The following is a 22,126-nucleotide window of genomic DNA, read 5'->3' as shown; positions in this document are numbered from 1 at the left end:
AAAAAAATACATTGATTTACAAATACAAAATTAAAATTATCAGTATAAAATAAAAATATAGGAGGAGAAAGAGAAGGAAGAAGAAGTTGCCCCGGCCAGATCATATGTTTTAACAATTGAAATGATGTTTAAATAAAAAGGTATTTACTGAGGCTTCTTCCTCAAGAGGAAGAGTGTGCCCTTTGTTTATTTAAAGTTCTTATATTCATTTTTAGCAGACACTTTTAGAATGCTGTACAATAATTTAAAACATCAATCATAAAACAGTAATCCACAATAATCATAAACATTCCAGACATAACAGTACGTCGATAATAAATAACAGCAGTACATAGCACGATAACAGACCTATGGCAAACCAGTCATCATATGACTAAAACCCATATAAAATCAAAACCTTCAATTTCTATCAAAACCTTTGTATGGGGCTTTCTCCAGGGTTTGTGTTTCTTTACCTTTCTGTCTATCTATTAGCCAAGCGCAAACTGGCACTGTGGCACTGCTGTATTTTAGGGCTTATCTAAAAGAGGCACTTAAACTGCTGCTTTGTCTTCTCTTTTTGTTTTAGGAGGAAAAAAGGAAACTTTACTCAGGATTTTGTCCAGGGGATTCCATTGCTCTGCATTTCTGTGTATTTTATTAGCCTACCATACAGCAGGACTGTGCTATAACTGCACCATAGCAGATTTACAGCTTCTCAGGATGCTTCTGTTCTGGTTTATTGCCATTTAAAATTTAATACCAAATTTTAAAACCTGCTTAAAAGCTTGGAAGACAAGGGACAATGTTATGAGAAGGCCCCAGAAACTTCCTTGAGGGAGGAAGTAAATGCCTTGTGCAGAAAAGCCTGTCCTGGCATAATATCTGTCAGAGTGATAAAGAGTTGGCCCTTTCTTTGTCCTAAACATTAGCAGAAGTTAGACCATGACCCAGTGGTAGGTCTCTGGGTGATCTGCAGTGGATTAATACTGACTAAATAGCAACAAGTTATTTTTTCACCTCAAATAGGCTGTTGAGGACTCCGTTCTCAGGACCAGAACTGAGTTGAATAAAGGTTGACTCCTAGCAACCCCAGGAGCAAATTCCTGGGCAAAATGGGTGTTCAAAGAGAACCCGTTCTTTAATTTTAAGGTGGCAAACTGCTTCACATTTACCTGGGAGTTAATTCTATTGAACAAAGTGGAACTAATTTACTTCCAAGTAGCTTGGTGGATCATGGGGGTCTAATGAAGCAAGTGATTTTGACCAGTCTGAAGACTCTGTGCTACATTGCTACAGGGGAAATATAAGCAGATATGCTGAGCTCGATCCAGAATGTGGATTTCCAAACAAAGCTCCAAAAGCAGTTTGCCTGCCCTGTGTAGCAATCGGTACACTACTGGGGAAAAGCATTCAAAATATGCCAGAACATGAGCTTTGCCACAGGCATGTTTGGAATGCAGCTCATCATGTAAGCACTGCAACTCCTTGTGGGGAATTTATGAAAAATAGGCAGTATGCAATGTGACACTTCCCTAGGCTGTGTCTGCGCAATGATCTTTCATGCCACACCAGTAGCACTTGCTGATGCATCAAGCTTTTCAGGGAGACCCCTGCTCCCAGCAAGCACTTTTGGGACTGCATTAGAAGTGGTGGTGTTGAACAATTCATGTTGCTGGTAGTGTTGAACTAGATACTGCCTTATACTGATAACTGGGAAAGGGTAAGTTGGGATCCTTTAGGATGAGGTGTTATACTAGATGACTCATTGGTTTACTCCCAAATCGATGTTCCTGATTAGTGATATGAATGAACAGTTGGATGAGAATGCCATAATACGAACATGATCAGAGTGGAAAGAAGAATTACCTGTCATATTCAGTGGGTTCAGGTCGTTGGTTCACAATCATAGATTTATCAAGCAAGGGCGTACTTGGTGGTGTGACTTCAACATCGAGCTCATCATCTGAACTGGCTTCCATCAAAGGCTGCTTCTCTTCACTCTTTTCTCCTTTCTCCTCTTTCTTGGAAATCTTGGTTGGAAATTCTTTGGCTTTGCCATAATTGCCTGGGTGATCAACACATTTCTTTCTTATTGTGTCCATTTAATATTTATAACTGTTTGAAAAACCCTTTGTTTGTTTTTCCTGCCTCACAAAGATTTTTGGAATATGAAAACTTCTGCTCACAATCTTCATACTGCATTACAATCTGTGCTCTGAATACATGCAAAGTTCTTCCAAAACACCTGCATGGGCAGCTAAGAAGCTTTTACTTTTTCAGCTGTTTGAAGAGGAACCATCGGGAAAGGGCTGACAGTGGAGGCCCACTGCAGCCCTTTCCCATTCCATCTTGTGGGGGCTACTCCTTGGGCACTCTTTACAGGAGTATAAACCCACAAACCAGCAGTAAAGCCTACCAGAGCAATCCCATGATGCTGCATGACAGCCATTCTGATTACCTGTAGAAGGAGCTGAAGCACTCGCTCCAGGGTGTGGGAGTCAGTCTAGCCACTATTGTGCAGTGCCTGGCATGGCAAGCAGTAACCGCACATGAGATCATCACAAGGGGAAAATGTGCATAGAAAGGTGTAATGGAGGATGAGAGAGCAGAAGACGTGACAGAGAGGAGGAAAACAGGGATATTTGATAGAAAGTCTTTTAAGTAGTCCTACTTACCTATGGAGACCTCAAACTTCACAGGCTTGGTACCTATCGATGGATCCATCATAGTAACCTCAAAGAAGGAGGCAAAGAGGAGGAATTCTTCCTTCACTCCCAACGCATTCTGGACAGAAAGAAAAGTGAGGTTGTGAAGCCCTAGATTTAATGCTGTCCACTCATTTTCCTGCAAATCATAATTCAGAATACAAGTGTGATTTGTGCTGTCGCATGCTGAACCTCCCTGTTGGGGGAAAGTGCTCATGCAGTGAACCTGTTCCCACAGAATTGGTGGCTGGAAGAGCGCTCCGGCCAGTGGCACAGCCAAAAATGCCTCATCCACACAGTGCCATCTTCAGGGGACAAAGCACACCCAAGACATATATATATATTTACATTTAAAACATTTCTATGCCACCCCCATTGCAACAAAGCCTCGGGGCGGCTCACAAAGAATACATAAAACATACAAAAATAATAATAATATAACAATTAAAAGAAAAAAAGAAAAAAAACAACATTTAAAAACCCCCGGTGCATTCTCGGCTAACAATTTTAAAATCCTAATTAATACAATAATTTAGCAATTAAAATAAGTTTTAAATAAAAAGGTCTTGGCCTGGCACCGAAAAACAAATAACGATGGCGCCAGGCGGACCTCTCTGGGGAGCGCATTCCATTGGTGGGGCGCCACCGCAGAGAAGGCCCTCTTCTGGGTACTCACCCTCCTAATATCTTTCCCGGAGGGTTCCCGGAGAAGGGCCTCTGCTGCCAATCTTAAGGGGCGGGAGGGCATATATGGATGCAAGCGTTCCTTTAGATAACCAGGTCTCAAGCCATTTAGGGCTTTATAGGTGATAATCAACACCTTGAATTGGGCCCAGACTTCAATGGGGAGCCAGTGAAGCTGACAGAGAACTGGGGTTACATGAGAACAACGCCCAGTCCCCATCAGCAACCTGGCAGCTCTGTTTTGCACCAATTGAAGTATACGGACCATCTTCAAGGGTAGCCCCACGTAGAGCGTGTTACAGAAGTCTAATTGGGAAGTTACCAACGCATGTGTCACTGTCGTTAGGCAATCGTTCTCCAGGAAGGGACGGAGCTGATGTATCAGCCGAAGCTGAAGGAAGGCGCCTCCTGCCATCGCTGTCACCTGAGCTTCTAGAGATAGCTCAGGGTCAAGGAGCACTCCTAAGCTGCAAACCCTGTCCCTCAGAGGGAGTGCAACCCCATTTAGGACAAGGCCCAAGTCCCCCTTCCCGAGGCCCGAGCCACCCACCAACAGGACCTCCGTCTTGTCTGGATTGAGCTTCAGTTTATTGGCCCTCATCCAGCCCATTACCTCGGCCAGGCACCGGTTCAGCACAGCCACTGCCTCACCTGGATTGGTGGAAAACGAGAGGTAGAGCTGGGTATCATCAGCGTACTGATGATTCCGCAGCCCACACCTCCTGATGACCTCTCCCAGTGGTTTCATGTAGATGTTAAATAGCAAAGGGGACAATATGGACCCCTGCGGAACTCCATGGCATAACTGCCATGGCGCAGAGCCACAGTCCCCCAGCACCACCTTCTGAAATCGGCCATTGAGATAGGAGCGGAATCACCTCCACGCGGTGCCTCCAACTCCCAATCCCACTAACATATTCAGAAGGATGCCATGGTCGATGGTATCGAAAGCCACTGAGAGGTCCAGGAGAACTAACAGGGACGCACTCCCTCTGTCTCTCTACCTGCACAGGTCATCGTACAGGGCGACCAAGGCAGATTCAGTGCCATACCCGGGTCTGAAGCCAGACTTAAATTGGTCTAGATAATCAGTTTCATCCAAGAGTGCTTGGAGTTGTCCCGCCACCACCCGCTCTAGCACCTTGCCCAGGAACAGGATGTTGGGCACCGGTCTATAATTGACGGCCACCTCTGGATCCAGGGATGCCTTCTTTAGGACTGGTCGGACTACCGCCTCCTTTAAAGGGGCAGGTAACCGGCCGTCTCTTAAAGAGGCGTTGACCACCTCCAGGATCCAGATCCCAATGCCATCCTTGGCTTTCTTAAGTAGCCAAGATGGGCATGGGTCTAGTAAGCAAGTGGTAGGACGTACTTGTCCAAGCACCTTGTCCACATCATCAGGCCGCAACAACTGAAATTCATCCATTAATTGTGGACTCGACTGTGTCGATGTCGTCTCCCCAGTAGAATCTGATTCAATAGCAGAGTCAAGCTCATGATGAATCTGAGCGATTTTCTCCCTGAAATGCTTGGCAAAGTCGTCACAGCGGGCCTTCGAGGGTGGCACAAGAACTTTCTTCAGGCCCGGATGTATCAGCCCCTGCACCACCCGAAAAAGCTCCGCCGGATGGCATTGTGAGGAGGCAATGCAAACAGAGAAGAATTTCTTCTTCGCCGTCCTCACCGCCACAGCATAGGCCTGATAATGGGCTCTCAAGTGTGTTCGGTCAGAATCACCCCGTGATCTCCTCCACTTACGCTCTAGACGTCTCCCAACCTGCTTCATCGCCTGTAATTCAGATGTATACCAAGGAGATGAACGGGCTCTGCCAGGTGGGAGAGGACGCTTGGGAGTGATCGTTTCAATAGCCCTGGTCATCTCCTCATTCCACAGTTCAACCAGGGCATCAACAGGATCACCAGCCTTGTCAACCGGAAAATCCCCCAGAGCTTCCAGGAATCCATCAGGATCCATCCGGCTCCGAGGGCGGACCAATACAATCGGGCCCGTACCCTCACAGAGGGAAAGGCCACTCTTGAGCTCAAACCTTATGAGGAAGTGATCTGACCATGACAAGGGCGTCAAGCTTAAATTCCTCACCCTCAGACCACCCTCATCCTGCCCCATGGAAAAAACCAGGTCCAGAATGTGTCCACGTTCATGGGTTGGGCCAATGACGTGTTGAGACAGCGCCATGGAGGCCATGACGTCCTGAGCCGCCCCGGTTAGAACCGTCTCGGCATGGAGACTGAAGTCCCCCAGGACCAAATATAGGCAGGCATCCATCCTAATACCTGAGTGGTTCTGCTTGGTTTGTGTTTTGCATGTTAGCACAGTGTAGATATCATCCTGAGAAAGGGGCCTGAACGTTTGATTTGGATGGAAAGAAGAAAAGGGGTTGTGTGCTAGATCAGCCTTTCCCAGCCCAGTGCCCTCGTGCAACAAGGTGCTTTAACTCTTTCCAGTTTCTGTGACTGTCTAATGATAAGACTCACCTCTGGGAGAGGATGGAGTTCCTCTACCTCCACAGTCACCTCACTGGGTTGCTCAGCTTCCTCGGAGGCACCAACTTCAACTTGACTTTGGTGGTGCTCTTTGACAGAAGCTTTGGATTTCTCCTTGGCCTTCTTACTCTTCTTCTTCAGCTTGAGCTTGCTTAGGGCACCTTTGAGAACTTCCACAGGCTTTTTCTCTGCTGCTTGGATGGTGGTGAAAATCTCCACGCTAATGGCCATGAGAAGGCGGCCACGATAGAATATGCCTTCACCCAGACCTTCATTGAGAACTTTATGTACATCCCGCAAGGCTGAATTCTGGGGTGAACCATATAAATTCACCCAAGTTGGGCCAAAGGTGGGATTAAATCCTGTGGAAAAAGGCATATTTCCAAATTGATTGAAATGAAGTTTGGAATTATCCACACACACACACACACACACACACACGAACAGTGCAGAGTTCCTTGATGTTCCTTGTTCACAGATATTAGCCTGCTGAAACTGCATAGAAGTGAACATGAACACTTCCCTTGAAGCAGGTGCCTATTCATACCAAAAGATTCCCTCCTTGCTATGCTTTGCCATACACAGAGGTATGGTGATATATATGCACACACAGTCAATTGAGGAATATTCATCTGTACTATAGTAAAACAAAAATATATTTATTTGTATTTGAAGATCTACTTCAGGGCCTTTTTTCAAGTACTCACCATTAAGTTCACACAAGAGGCAGAACCTTGCTGATGGTGGTCTAACACTGTGGAGCCCACTTCATACTGATGTTTGCCTGGTCCCTTTGTAAAGATGCTTAGGCAAGCATTAAAGAGCTTTCTGTATAAAGCTGTGTTCAACTGACTTGGCATGTGCGTTTAGAGCAGCTTCGCAAAATTCTGATTGCTTGCTACTGCGGCTCTTACATCTGCCTGGACTGTTTGTGTATACCCTGCTATGCAAGGCAGACCCCCCGCAAATGTCTTCAAAAGAATTAAAATAAATAACCCACACATAGGGAATGGGTGAAGACCATTCGACTGAACATCAGTTGAAAACAGTGAAGGACCCACCATTTCTTCCAGGATCAGATATTTGTTGCAAATCAATGAAGTGTGTGGCAAGCGCAACATCACCAATGTTTGCATCATCCAACAATTGGACTTTAATTTTTCTGACAAGTGGAGGAAACATCTCAATGAAACTGATCTGTTCATTCCATATTGGTTCTGTGGTTCCACTTTCAACTGATGTTTCTCCCTAAACCAGAAAAAGACATGAATATTACACAAAGAAAAACAGGAAAAGATCCTAGTTAAAGCAAACAACAGAGATTGCAAGTAAAGGGACAGTGCAGATTCTCTCAACTGCACTGTTGTCAGATTCTAATGTTTATTGTGCTTGCAAGTCTCCCGGACCATCATATTCTTTCTCAGTTTGCTAAATTGCTACTAGTAGATAAATGGGGAAAGATGTGTGGGAACAAGACAAAGGTGTTGGTTGAAAAACGTTATAGAATGTGTTGGAGGGAATACAATATGACTATTCAGAGTGGCCATATCTAAAGACTGTTTGGCTCTGGTGATGTCTAGGTAGGCAAGGGACAAGAGGAAGGTTGCCATAGTTTAAAAACAGAATCTAAGAGGGAGAATATGATAAAGGTTTATAAAATTATGAATTTATCCCCTCTCATAATACCAACATTTGTATCACCAAGTGAAGTTGATTTGAAATTGGTTCTAGACAGACAAAAGTAAGCATTCTTCACACTGTACAATTGAATTCAAGAACACAAAATGGAACATGAGAGCCTAAGAAAGCTCTTGCTGGATCAAGCCAAACCCTGAATGGTTCAACATCCTGTTTCCCCACAATGGCCAATTTCATGTACTCAGTACATGCCTTTCTTTTTTCTGATACATTAGAAAAACGGTTATTCACATTTAATAGACTGGACTGTTGTATAATTTCAAAGAATTCAGTTGGCCAGGCTTAAGCTTACCTGCTGTCCAGAAAAAGCAATTTGCACATATGGATCAATGAAGACTTTCTTCTCACCCACAATCTTTGAAAAGCCACCCATGATTCCTTCACTCATGCTGGGCAAACCCTCTGCCTTGTAAATTTTGATGCAGAATTTGGCCCAGGGCCTCTCTGCTGGAATTCTTTTAGGCAGCAGCAAGTTCCTAAAAGAATGAAATTTGAGTGGTAAATGGGACAAACAAACAAAGGGACAACCAAACCTGAAGAGCAAAAGGTGCGGAAAAAAATGAGATTGAATCAGAACAGCGGCTCATTCTATCTGTGCTCCAATCCTGATCTAACGCTGGGCAGAGGTGCACAACTAGCAAGAAGGATGTAACGGAGAAATCACTCTAATCCTAAAAAGAGAAGTCCCTTTTTTCATCTGTTTGACTTATTATGTTGCCATACCACTTCTAACTAGGATCAAGAGTTTATCTTACCTCTGGGAACACTCAGATTTAAATCCACAGATTTAAGATGTGAGAACTCGAGTCACCATCAGCTTAGAAGTATTGAAAAAGTTCAGAAAAAATGCATCAAATGAAAGTATTTCTAGACAGAGACATCCTAATGTTACCAATGAAAAGACATTGTGCAGCTATTCCATCTTCCCTTCCTTAATGAAAAAAATGGAAGAAGTGGTAGGAAGACACCTTCATCTGAATGACCTGAGACAAGGTGATTTCACAAAAAAGCCTCTTCCAGAAGCACTATGAGACATTAGGTATGACAATACCTCATAATACACACCCTAAGAAAGTTAATATTTTATCTGCACTGAACCAAGATCTTGGGAATTGTATTTTTCATTTATATAACATTTTTCCTGAAAATAAAATATAGCATGGGGGGTGTTTTCACCATCACCAACATCCCTGGTCACTGAACATGCAGAGGAGCTTTTAGGCTGTTCAAAGATCGTCAAGCCTTGGCCACAGATGGTGGTGCCTGCAGCCACATTAATATCCTTCACTCAAACACCTATATGCAGAAACTAGAGATATAAATATATTGAAAAAAGAAAGCAACCAGTAGGAATAAATGTCTGGAGAAAGTGAGCCAGTTCACATGAGAGCCCATCAAGGGTTAATTTACACATGAGGAGCTGAGGCTGGTGCCAGCTATTATGAATGTGCAATGCCCAACTGGGTGATACCATGCAAATCCAGACAGCAGAAGTTACTTGAGGGTGATACTGCAGTTACATAATCTTACAATAGACCATGAGGGTTGTTTAACCCTCAGATAATCCCAGTTGGCCAGGCTTGCATGGCACAAGTGTGGTCAGATGAGCCAGGAGTCAGGAAGGTGAGGGAAACAGGTACCTTGAGGGCTAGAGCAAGGCAGGAGCACAGCTGGAAGAACTGGAACAAGACTAGAGCAAGATTGAAGCAGGGCTGGAGCACAACTGGAGGAACTGGAGCAGGACTGAAGCAAGACTGGAGCAAGATCAGAACAGAGCTGGAGCAAGGCTGGGGCAACTGGAGCAAGGCTGCAGCAGAACTGGAACACGGCTGGGGCAAACTGGAGCAGAGCTCAGGGACACAGGGGCCAGAGCACAAAGGGCCACAGAGCAACAGAGAGTTCAACAAGTCAAGAAACCTTCATTGTTGAGGCAGCTTCTAGAGCGAAGAGCCAGTGCTTGTAAGGCGCTCCCCTCCCCCCCCCCCCAGGTGCCACTTGTAAGGCCCTGATAGCTGCAGTAGGTTGTGGGTCCAATCCTGCAACTACCAGGGCTATTATTCAGGCCTTTGTCCAGCAGAGGGAGCCCTGAGCTTCCTAGGATCCTGACATCAAGCCTCTAATTCAGGAGTCCTCAAACTTTTTCACCAGGGGGTTAGGTGAAAGGTGCCGGAAAGGTACTGGCTGGAAAGGTGGTGCTGGCTGGGCCTGCGGGCTGGTGTGGGAGTGGGGGCATGGTGTGGGGTGCATGTGCTTAGACAGGGGGCAGGGAGTGCTGGCGCGGCGAGGCATGGGCAGGCAGGCGCACGCGGCAAGGGGAGGGGAGGCAAGGCAGGGGCGGGCACGTGCTGTGACGTGTCGTTTTCTCTGAGCAAGTCCAAAACGATCTCCTTGCAAGCAAGCCGCCGCCTCCCTGTGCAGGGATGGGGGTGAGGCAGACAGCGGCAGGCAGCGGCAGGAGCGCGTGCCGTGCATGTGGTGCGCAGGTGCGCATGCGGCACATTGAAAACCTCTGAGGCAGGCCGGATAATTGGCCATGGCGGACCAGATCCAGCCCCCGGGCCGTAGTTTGAGGACCCATGCTCTAATTGCTTGTGGAAGTGAGGAGAGCATAAGATTGTTATGCAATATCTTCCCAGTCCCATGGGAGAATATGCCTCCCTAAGGGAAGGGTTGTAAGCTTTGCATGCATGGAGTCTCAGATTCAATCTCCAACATCTCCAAGTAGGGTTGGAAAAACTGCCTTGAGATGGGCAAGATTAGGAGAGAGCAACTTGAGGCCCTCCCATGATCCTGCACCATTGGCTATGCTGTCCAGGGCTGAGGCAAGTTGTAGGGCAATGGCCTGGGGAGCTACAGATTGCCCACCCCTTGGCTACACAGACCAGTGATCTGATTCATTATAAGGCACTCTCCTATGTTCTTCCCTTCATGCAGCTAAGTAATTTCATGGGTTTCATGGTCTGACAGGGCATGTACATTACTTCAGTTTTGAAGCACACCATTAACAATTATTCTTCTCTACCAGCCCTGCTCCACCATTCATGTTAAGTTAGAAAGAAAGAAAAACTGTTTGGCAGGCCTGCTTAGAAAGAATGAAAAGAAACCTTTGAGCATGTACATTATGCATTTTAAACTCACTTAAATCATAGCATCATAATTACTACCTGAAGAAACTAGAATTTCTCCTAGCGTCCCAATACTGAACATATTTACTTAAGAAGAAGCATTTTGTTGTAGAAAGGAATTCTGCAGTTTAAAAGGCACAAAAAGAGGGAATATCTGTAGCCATGTACATGTGCAGCCACTCACCTACAGAGTCATATATGTGTGTGTGTGTGTGCATGCACATGTTTGTGTGTGTGTTAAACAAGAATAAAGAAAAGATGCTGCAGGAACCAGCATCAGCCCATGAAGAGAGCTGGCATGGCCATATCAACCCAGGTGCTGACGCTATTGTCACCCTCATCTGCTGCTGTCTAGGTGGTCTTGGGGGCCCCAGGCCCTGGACTTTGGCCCTGCAGTCTGCATTACTGCAGCCCTACAAACCACATATTTCCCCATACCACAGACTTACTTTTCAATGTCTTCATTTTGATTGCTGGAAGCAGTGGGAAGAGAACTCGGGACATCTCCCCGTGCAAGTACAGAAATGTTGCACTTCACAAAGCCTTTTACTCCAGCTCGGGTGTCCTTTGGGTCATTAATCACAGCCCACTTCTGGTAGAATCTGTGGTCTAAAGACATAAAGAGAGAATAACTAATTCACAGTTTTCTTAGGTTTGATTCACTGCCCTAAAAATTCAAAGCTCTGGAGCCCATCATTGAGGTGGAAGAATAGCCAGTAGAGTTGCATCACCATCAGACAACAGAAGGACAAATCTTTAGCAAGCATAATCAGTGTTGGCCCCTGAAGCCCACAGAGTTTTGCAGATTGACACAGTGAATATGAACATGTATTGCCATACTGGCAAAAATGTCAGCCTAGACGGTTCACTTTCCCTGCCCAGCCATTGGGTAGAGTGAGACAGCTGCCACAGACAGCTAATTTTGGATGTCCTGAAAGGACAGCAAATGATTAGCTATTCATTCCTCCAGAGGGACAAAGGTACTTATGGGATTTTCTGCCTTAGATACCCAAATAATTTGATCAGTATTATGAAACTTGACTTGTAAGGTGGAGAACAGCATTTGCTATTCCATTTCAGGCAACAAAATACTTCAGTGTCATCTTTGAGAATATGACTCAAACCATCCCTGGAAAAGATTGACAAAATGGGGCTAAATTTATTCCAGTTAAAAACTTGACTAGAACACTGTCCTGGAAGGATCAGGATCCTGGGTGCTGGGGAAAGCTCAATTTTATTTTTTATTACTTGACAGTGGACATAGAGGAACAAGTCTGAAAGAGGTTCAGGAACTCCAGATTCAATTCATTTGCAAAGGGAGCCCATGTTACAGCCTCAGAGTAAATAATGCAGAGGAGCAAGGAGGGGAATTGAGAGGCCACGCTTAGCATCAGGAGCTTCCAAATACTGTACCTGGCTGGCTGTAAACAGTCTCTAGATCAATCTTGAATGTCCCAATGAGTGTACCTAGGAATGGGATCTTCTTTGAATGAAAGACCTGTGCAGTAATACAAACCACCTTCTCAGTGTTGAATGACATGGGTATCAAAAGGTGAGCAGAATTGGATCATTGCCATTAACAAGGATGAGTCCTTCAAAAGGATATGAGGAGGCCAAAAATGACAACATCAATCATAACATACAGAATTAGATACTTGTAATTGTTGTGTGATTGGCTCATTTCGGTCCACTTGTCTGAAAGTGTGCAATAGTGGCTACTATACTTACAGAAATCTCTATGAGTCTGTGGAATAAAACATCTCTTGGCTCATGGAATTCAAATGTAAAATACTGGAAGAGAAAAGGGAGAACGGTGAGCAGTGGGCTCCCAGAGTGAAATCCTGTTCCTCATGACACATGAGGTGCTTTCCCTGAACAGCTATGTGCATGGAGGAGCTCCTAGCCTGCTGCTAAATTTCTACCTTGGAAGCCACTTCCGTGTAGGATTGAAAGGCCAGCCTAGATGTTGATCATCGTGGGTGATGATCCTGCACACATGACATCCACCTCATGTGCTATATGGCATAGCATCTTCTCCCCGAAAGCACACAGAACAATATGCTGGATATCCAGCTGAGTTATAAATGGTCAGCATGGTAATTCGGCAGATTTGATAAAGCATGAAATAGCCCTAGCCAGGATGAATCCTCTGCAATTCAGAGAAGCTTGCAGCCTTCCCCATGCAGTCCAGTTGGCTAATTTCGTTCACGTACCTCATTGTAAAAAGGGCAATTGGTTGACTTCTGTGTTGCAGTGTGTCGCTTCTCATCTCCAATTTTCACTACCACATAAGGGTCAATGTTCACCCCCACTAGTTTCTGGGCTTCAATTATGTTGATGCCAATCTGTAGAGACAATACATTTTCTAGGATCAATCTGTAAGTTTGGTGATTATGGAAGAAATGATTAAACTTAGCAGTGATCTCAGAGACTCACAAGCATCCACTGCAGAGCAGGGAGAGTGGCCAAGGTAACCTCCTTGTATCCCGGTAGCTGCAGCCTTCCAACTCTGAGAGACCCCAGTGCAGTTCTTTCCCCACCAGATGTGATGGGGTAAGGCAGATAGGACTATGGATTCCTAACTCTGAGGTCAGGGCTATGTCTCTGGCTCTGAGGTCAGGGCTATGGGAATCCAGATTATCCTAGGGCCTCTCAGATTATTCCTAGGGCCATAGGTTCACTGGCTAAGAGAAATGAGAAGGTAGCCACACTGCTTGCTTCAATAGCTTTGATGCCACATCTCCAACCTTCTCTTTTTCAGAGGTTACTGGTACATCAGGGCTCCAGGGATTTCCTTTTTCCTGAATTAGAGTCTTGGAGCACTGATGGATAGAGACTAAAAATCTGATAAGAAATTGTTAACTGGGGGATTGTTCTGAAAAACTGGCTTTCCCAGAAATCATACAGTAACCTGGACATTCCCTTAAATGGTTTACAGGAAGATTGGCAAGTAATTACCTGGATGTTTTGTGGTCTAGGAGCAGCATGCAAGTCTGATTTGGAGAAGACTTTAGAACGGCTGACATGGAAATAAGGAACACAAATAATTTAGCAATGTCATTTTCTTTCAAATATTATTTTATTTTTGGAATGCAACTTGCCTTGCCATATACATAAAAATGAATCCTCAAGGGTGAATGGTTCTCATATAAATTCTCATAAAATAATACTATTACTTTATAATATTATAATAGTATTAATTTATAATATAATAGTAGTATTGTTATATTATATAAATCTCATATAATAATATAAATTCTCACAAAAACAAAGAATGGAGACTCCAAAATGCCTCTGCATTTACTCTTTTCCTTATGAAAGACCTGGAACTGCAGCTTGTGGCAAAGGAAGTTGATGTGGCTAAAGGGAAGATTTTGCAACTGATGCTAAGAACATTTTTAGTCTGGAATGTATGCTTTGTTGACACCATTTAAATGAAAAGGACAATGAAGGAAAATGAAAATTTAATTTGAAAGTTAATCTAGTGCTTTGCTTCAATAAGAAATGTGGGGTATAAATATATAAAATTTTAAATAATGAATTAAATAAGGTCTCCTTTTGGATTTACATTCAGATTATAGCTGCAGGATGTGCCAAAGTTAAATGCAGCAGGAGTGCAGAACCTCTTTCAGCAAGGACAGAATTCCGTTTTGGAGAAGACTTCAGGGCCGCATTCCACTGCCAGGTGAGACTGAAAGCAAAAGGGGTGTGCACCCCCCCCCCCAAAAAACCTTACCGAGTATCTAAGAAGAGGCATTTCCATCTTTTCAGAAAATCCATGAAGCCACCAAATGATTGGTGGTGGGGGGAAGGAGGTGGAGCCTTGGAAAGGGCCGTGGCCATCCAGGGAGCTCCAAAGAGCCAGATCAGAACTGCTGGAGTCCTGTATTAAGTCCAAGAAATTGAGGTTCTGCACCCCTGGGTCAAACTGTTAGATTGTGGGTATCTCGTTCAAAACTCTTTTTACACCAGAGCTCACTGAGCAACCATGTCTCTTGCCTACCTAAAAGAATTGCGGGAATAAATGTGTGAGGATGCTGTATATTGGTAGCCTAAGCTCCGTGGGGGAAGAACACGATTACTTACTCATAGTAAGACACAGACTTTTGTTTTCTGCTGCTTGTATGACAATAATTTTAGACTGTGCTAATCTGTTACTACTGCAAGCAGCAGGACATTGGACTGACCACAAAACTTAGCAAGAGAAACATTGCAAAAACGAGGAGTTTATAAAAGCCAGCGAGGTCCTCCAAGGATGCTATTCTTGAAAGGCTCTCAGAATACCTCTTGTGCATGATGTGCTACAGCCACACAGGCAACAACACCTCCCACCCATACAGCATGTGCACATCCCAATCTGAGCTACGCTGCTTTTGGGACAAGGCATCCAAGGGCTGCTCTGGGAAGTGCCGAGCAAGCCAGGACTGTGCAAAAGGGCAGCTTCATGTACCAAAGGGAGCTAGTCGGAAAGGTACCTCTTCACAGGGCTGAAGACGATGCCCGAGAACTCCATGTCAGACACGTCATAATAATCATCTTCCTCATCAGTCTCCAAGCCTTTCACAAGTTTCCTACCAAGCATGGCAGCCTTCCTGTCCAGATCAGCCGCTCGCTTCACATCAGCAGCTCTGCAACACCCAAATGTTCTTGTTACACCAAAGGGAAGTGGCAGACACACAAGTCACACTGTGGCATCATTGTCTTCTCATAGCCACTGAAGTTTTCAGATCTTCCCTTCCCCATATTTTAAAAGAGGTGGATGCTTATCATTGAACATGATCAGCGGCACTGCATATGTTCTTCTTTCTCCTTTATTACTGTTTGAATTATTAGTATTGTTATCTCATCATCACAGTGCAACCAGAGTTAATATTTTTAGGTTGCACTAGTATACTGCAACAGGGAGGGCAACATGCAGTCCTGTTGTCTTTTGCATCACCTGCCACTGCACTGCAGGAATTGTGTCTATGGCAAAGTGCAGCAGCAGCAGCAAAAAAAAAAAAAAAAAAAAAAAATCACCACTTTTCTGCCCAGATTTGATGGCAAAGTGCTATAGCTCCTTTAAAAGTTAGCTGGCTTTCAAGCTGTGTCCTTCCTTCAGGACCTGTAATGGTTTGCTGATGAACGTGGATGGTACACAGAAACGTGGAGTTACTGCTGCCACACCACCAAATTTTAGCAGCAGAGTGGCACCAGCAGAGTACTGCACAGTGGCCCACAGACACCATGAAGCTGCTTCCTCAGAGCAAGTCTCATTGGACTCCTTGGGATTTACTTCACTGCAAGGACTGCATTGAAAAACACTGGTTTTAGTGTAAGATGTTTAAGAGATATGCACTTTTTTTTCTCCCACTGAAACCAACAGGAAGTGGATCACTGTAGACAATATATTAACAGTACAATCCAATATCTCTCTCTTCAGAATTAACCTTCACTGAATTCAATGGGGCTTGCTCCCAGGTAAGTTTGTGTATGACTGCAGCTTTATCTTGCTTCAGAGGAGAGAAGAGGAGAGGTTAAACCAAGTATAAACACTATGCACAATATGCAAGCAATTTAAAGCAACCCATCATTGAAACAACAGAACAGGATATCCAGAGGAAAGAAAGAGAAAGCTACCCCTGTTTCCTTCCACTGAAGCCCTGTTAAATGTGTAGTCACCAATGCTGCACCGTTGAACTCTGGTATCCCAGGCTGCACCAACGCCAAAGCAGTTGAATTCGTTCCTACCCACTTATTTCCAAGAGCAACCATTTGTAACACCAGATAGTAAGATGAAAATAAAACAGGGCACTTACTCCAGCTCCTCAAATCCAGGGTTGCGGATTATAATTTCGGAACTGTAGTAAACAGAAATAAAATATAAATAATGTAAAACAATGCTGGTTGTGGAAAGCAATTCTCTACCCAGTTTTCTCTTACTGTCACTATTAACTTTACCTGGTTCCTTTTTCTGAGATGATGAAATTGACTGGAACTAGAACTATAACTTGGATTATGTAGAACCATGGTTCTCTAAACACACACACCACAATTCATATTGTGCTAAAAGATGGGAAGACCACATGACAATCATTTAAATGCAATGGCTTTGCATTTCCATTGTCTGGGTTGCCTGTGTGCTTCCTTCTAGACTTTAGGATCCTGAGAGCACAAGAACAGCCATGTTGGCTCAGGCTAATGGTTCATCCAGTCCAACACTCCATTCACACAGTGGCAAATCATCTGCCCAAAGGATTCCTCAAACTGAATCAATTCAAAGAGTTCCCTCTACCAAAGCTTTTCGGCAACTGGTACATGTAGGCAAGCCGCTTCTGATAAAAGAAGTAGCATGTAACTGGTATGGCTTGCAGCCATTGACACCTCTATTCTTGTCCAGCCCCTTTGAAAGCCATCCAGATTGGTGGCCATCATTACTTCCTATGGCAGTGAATTCCACAGTTTAATTATGTGCTCTGTGAAAAAGTGCTTCCTTTTATCTGTCCTGAATTCCACACCAATGAGTTTCATGGGGTGACCCTGTGCTCTAATATAGTGGGAGAGAGAGAAAAATGTCTCCCTTTCCACCTTCTCCACACCATGCACACTTTTAGCCACCTTTACCATGTCTCTCCTTACTTGCCTTTTTCCTAAGCGAAACTATCCCAGGTTGCTCTGTTTTGCATAGAGGGATTGCCACAACCGCTTCATCAATTTAGTTGCCTTCTCTGGACTTTTTCCAACTCAGTAATATCCTTTTGCAGGTATAACAACCAGAATGGTACGCAATATTGTAAGTGCAGTTATTCCAAAGATTGGTATAAGGGAAATATGATCTCAACAGTTTTATTTTCAATTCTATTCCTAAATATGTCCAATATGGAGCTTGCCTTTTTCACAGCAGCTACACAATCTATCAACATTTTCATCAAACTGTCCACCAGCACTACATTACATTACATTACATTACGCTTGCTGATATTGAACTGCATTTGTCATTTTGATTCTCATTCTCCCAGCTTAGAGTGCTCCTCACACTCCCTTTTGGCCTCAATCACTCTCAACAATTTGGCGCCATCAGCAAACTTTGCCACTTCACTGTTCACTCCTAATTCCAGATCATTTATGAATAGTTTGAAAAGTATTGGTCCTAGTACAGAATCCTATGGGATCCTACTGTTTACATCTCTCCATTGGAGAAATATTGCCATTCATTCCCAGTCTCTGCTTTCAGTTTTTTAGCCAGTTATTGATCCATAAGAAGATGTTTCCCCACTTTATTCCATGACTGCCAAGTTTGCTCAGGAATCTTTGGTGAGGGACTTTGTCAAAAGCCTTTTGGACATTCAAATAAACAATGAAAAATGGTCTCATCCTTATGCTTATTGACACTATCAAAGTACTCCAATAGCCTGGAAAGACAGCACCTACTTTGTGGAAGTCACGTTGATTCTTTTTCAGCAGAAATTTTCCTACAATATGCCTACAGATTCTGTCTTGAATCATACTTTCTACCAATTTACCCTGAACAGATGTTAAGCTAACTGGCCTGGAATCTAGAACACCATCATTTAGGACATCAATACATTTAATGTTTCTGTCAGAATTGGACCCAGATATTGTTACCTGCAGTGCTTCTGTTGAGGTATCTGTGCATTTTAGATTAACAAGCCTGCTGGAGTGTATGCTTTCTTTGACATACAGGGCAACAGCTCCTCCTCCGATACAACCTTCCCTGTTCTTCCTATGTAGTGTATATCCAGAGATGACCATAACCCATTGGTTTCCTCCATTCTGTCAAGTTTCTGTAATGCCCACTGGCTTCTGCTTTAAAACCAAGCACTCCAGGTCTCCCATTTGTGCTCTGAGGCCTCTGGCATTTGTATAAAAACAGCCAAACATAGCATCTCTCTACAGACACATACAACTTAATTTTTTACACTTAGGCTTTTCTCACTGATTATCATGAGTTCTTATAAGCTTTGTGGTTTATTTCCTCCCTTCCTATATTTGGGCAATAAGAAACTTCTTTCCTCTTAATCCTCTAGAGACAATTTAATCTGAACTAGATGCTTCCCAGTTAGGTTTGTTAGGTTTCCCCCAGAATTCATTTTAAAAGCTGCTCTGCCACCATTTCATGTTACGTGCCAGTCATCTGGTTCCATTCTAGTTCAAGTGGAGACTGCCCTTCCTGTACAGGCCTGGCTTGTTTCAGAATGTCCCTAGCACCTTACAAATCTGAACTGCTCCTCTCTACCCCACCGACTCTCCCATGCTTTGAGGCTCCTCAGCTGTGCTGTGCTAGCTGGCCCTGCACATGAAACAGGTAGAATTACAGAGAAGGCCACCTCAGCAGTCCTGGATTTCAACCTTTGTCCTGTCAACCTAAACTTGGCTTCCAAGACCTCACAGCTACATTTTCCTATGTCATGGGTACCAACATCAGTCGCAATCACTGACTCCACCACCACACTATCTACAAGGCAATCTAGATAGCACATTATATCTGTAACCCTCAGACCAGGCAGTCAATTCACCAGGCAGTCAGTGGTGCAGCTAGGTCTGGACCCGGGGGCCAAAGCCCAGAGCTCTGCAGCCAAGGGGACCCCTTGCTATCCATCCACGGATGTGCACTCTTTTGTGCTATTATTTTGCTATTACAACATGTTATTATGTTATTATATATTATTGTGTTGTTACAACTTGGTGCTATTATTCTGCTGACTTCAAAATGCAAATGTGCACATGCTCAGGCTATTTGTGCACATTTTTGCAAACTATTTGTGTTCTAACATATTAGGAACCTAAAAGCAATATTACATCATGGAATGTTGGTTGGACTGGGTGGTGGGGAGAGAGCTGCTAGATGTCTGTTTCACAACACAAGTAAGGCAGATGGCCATATTCCCCCACCCTCACCAGTACAACCACTAAGTCCAGGATGTAAAACTACCTAGCTGCACCACTGCTGTTAGCAAACCAAGACATTAATTTTCTTATAGCATATTTCTCATTACCTGTCTTTCATCTGGTAGACAAAATCTTCCTCAACCCATGTTCCTGCAGCACCATCAGGAGGCTGGTATCGCAGATCTAGTTCAATATATATCTATGTAGGAAAAAGCGGAGCTTAGGAAGGCCACAGCTCTTATGAAAAACTGCCTTGAGAGGGTTCCTTTCACTGACAGGTAGGAAAAGAACCCAATTACTAAAATATATGCAAACATGCATACCTATGACATAGAAACAGGAGAGAAGATCATTAACAGAAAGCAAAAACAGGTCAAAAAGGTGGGTAAAACTAGTGGAGGCTCTTTGGGACCACACTTCTGGAGCTCCATGCTGCTTGGCTACATCTTAAGATGTTCGAGAGACATTGTTATTTGGCTGAGTTACAACAGGGAGATCCAGCTGATACAAACAGATTGGTACATGGTACAAGGCCCATGAACTGTACCATTTTTACTTGCAGATGTACCTATGAAGAAAAAAGTTCATGTGCTGAAAACTAAAAAGTCAGGGGGAAGGCTGGGCTGTACTCTTTCTCTTGGATCTGGATATTTAGTTTTCAATGTATGGGGTTTTTTAATATTGGACATACAGGGTTCAGCGATATGATTTCCCATTCCCAGCCTAAGTGACACAATTATGACATGCTCCCCTATTTGTGTCCATCATCTATGGAAACATACATTGAGCAGCTAGACAAGCACTAGATAAACATTGAGACTTTCCAGGATTTATCATACTGAATGTCTAATATTTCAGCCTAATCCAACTCACAGGACTATTCTGAACTTCAAGTGTGGCACAAGAACATTGTTCTGTGCCTCCTGAAGATAGGGTGGAATTAAAAGAAGTAATAAGGGAACAGACCCATGCCTCTACTCAGCTTCTGAGCAACCACGGGAAAGTTCAGATTCCTCAGTCCAAGGATCCAAGACAAGGCTTCACCCTCAGAGCTGGGAAATGGGCTTCCAATCCTGCTTACCTAATAAATTCATTAGCTGCTCTTCAAAGTGGGGAAAGAGACCTTGGAGAGGGAGAAAAGTAGGGAGGAGGTGAGAGGAGCCAGGATACAAACAATCCCACAGCCTCTCCAGCCTCCTTTGTTCTTCCTCTGAAACACCACAGTTGGATGGGTGAAAAAGATTGCCTGGCAGAAAATGCAGGGCAGGAGGATGGGGGAGGAAGTACCATTCTTCTCACTCTGCATAGGATGGCCATATTGTTAACCTACACTGTGGCAGGATTAATAATAATGGACCTGTTGTCAGTGAAAACCAGGCTGTAGGTGCGTTCTTAATAGGGGACCTTAGCTCATAAGGGAGGCTCTTCCAAACTGATGTTTGACCTCTAACCAGGAGAGAAGAAACTTAAACACAGATTTCATTCGGAAATGAACCAGCTCTATCAAGTGAGTTATTGCCTTGAAGGGCCTGCCTGTGGTCTCAAGTGCCCCTTTACTAGTGTTTTTTAAGTAACCAAGCATTTTTATGCCAATAGCCAAATTGCTTACTCCTGTGATGCTGTGATTTTTGTCAACAAGAGCCTCTCTGATATTTAGCCGTCCAGATGTTACCAAGTGCTGAAGGCTGATAACCAAGGTACCAAGTAATCTACAAGAAAACAAGAAGCAGAGATGGACTAGAGTAATAGAATACACTAGGAGATTAAAGAAGGATGATACATGAGTACAGACATCGAAGTGTAAGCTGATATCTTGCACATTTCAAAAGCTAAGAAAACCTGTCTTACTTAAGAACGAACATAATATCCTGTGGATGCACATGTGATTGTTAGGATGCCCTGGTATCAGCCAAGAGATTGTTAAACTACCTTTAACAGGCCCAGGGCAACTGAAGTTCCTGTACAGCTGTTCCTCCAATCCTTTTGCCCACCTCTTCCCACATGGTTCTCATGCTGGCTGGTTTGGAAAGTATAAAAATATACAGGTCCAAGTGTTTACTGAGTCCCTTTGGGTCTCACAATCTGGAGGGAAAGGGGTTAGAGTACCTCCTGAGTCCTCCTCCTCCTTTCCATAGTATTACCATCCTTTCTGCTGGTATATACAAACAGAAGAGAGATACATACCACCTTAATGGATCAGTTACTCCCACAAGATCTGGTTGCCTGGCAACCACTTGTCCACTCCTGCTTAGTGGTGATGTTTATCACAAGTTCAGCCAGCACCTACATACCTGCCTTTGCAACTTTGATAACTATTGTCTCTCTGCAAAAAATGCAGATATTATCACTATGTTCATATCCAACAGTGTAGGCAAAGAAGAGGATGATTATCAAGAAGAAATGCATGGAATTATTATAGGATCTTCATGGCTCTGAACCCAGTTCTGGTTTAAACAGAGTATTATGCAATATTCCGGCATTCAAATTACCAAAACTGCATTCTGTTGGTGTCCACATTAGGAGTGTGCATTTAACTCC

The 22,126-nt window shown here is 43.9% G+C and overlaps 1 protein-coding gene across 1 annotated transcript in view; it reads right to left on the bottom strand.

Moving 5' to 3' along the window:
* Positions 1–22,126, bottom strand: part of LOC123031953 (fer-1-like protein 4) — a 67,251-nt gene that overhangs the window by 35,904 nt on the left and 9,221 nt on the right. Inside the window, exons 4-18 of the mRNA XM_044447484.1 lie at positions 21,198–21,297; positions 19,696–19,787; positions 16,498–16,539; positions 15,175–15,327; positions 13,658–13,718; positions 12,913–13,044; positions 12,428–12,490; positions 12,113–12,197; positions 11,149–11,308; positions 7,867–8,050; positions 6,938–7,124; positions 5,868–6,238; positions 2,658–2,766; positions 1,849–2,047; positions 1,155–1,167 (exon numbers count right to left, since the gene is read on the bottom strand). Of these exons, the coding sequence (XP_044303419.1) occupies positions 1,155–1,167; positions 1,849–2,047; positions 2,658–2,766; positions 5,868–6,238; positions 6,938–7,124; positions 7,867–8,050; positions 11,149–11,308; positions 12,113–12,197; positions 12,428–12,490; positions 12,913–13,044; positions 13,658–13,718; positions 15,175–15,327; positions 16,498–16,539; positions 19,696–19,787; positions 21,198–21,297 (1,951 nt within the window). The remainder of the gene's footprint in view (positions 1–1,154; positions 1,168–1,848; positions 2,048–2,657; positions 2,767–5,867; positions 6,239–6,937; positions 7,125–7,866; positions 8,051–11,148; positions 11,309–12,112; positions 12,198–12,427; positions 12,491–12,912; positions 13,045–13,657; positions 13,719–15,174; positions 15,328–16,497; positions 16,540–19,695; positions 19,788–21,197; positions 21,298–22,126) is intronic.

The sequence above is a fragment of the Varanus komodoensis genome, unplaced genomic scaffold (assembly GCF_004798865.1).
Source record: "Varanus komodoensis strain SLA01 unplaced genomic scaffold, ASM479886v1 scaffold52, whole genome shotgun sequence".
In the NCBI taxonomy this organism is placed as follows: domain Eukaryota; kingdom Metazoa; phylum Chordata; class Lepidosauria; order Squamata; family Varanidae; genus Varanus; species Varanus komodoensis.
Note: the sequence above shows the minus strand (reverse complement) of the source record. Positions and strands in the feature narration are given on the sequence as shown.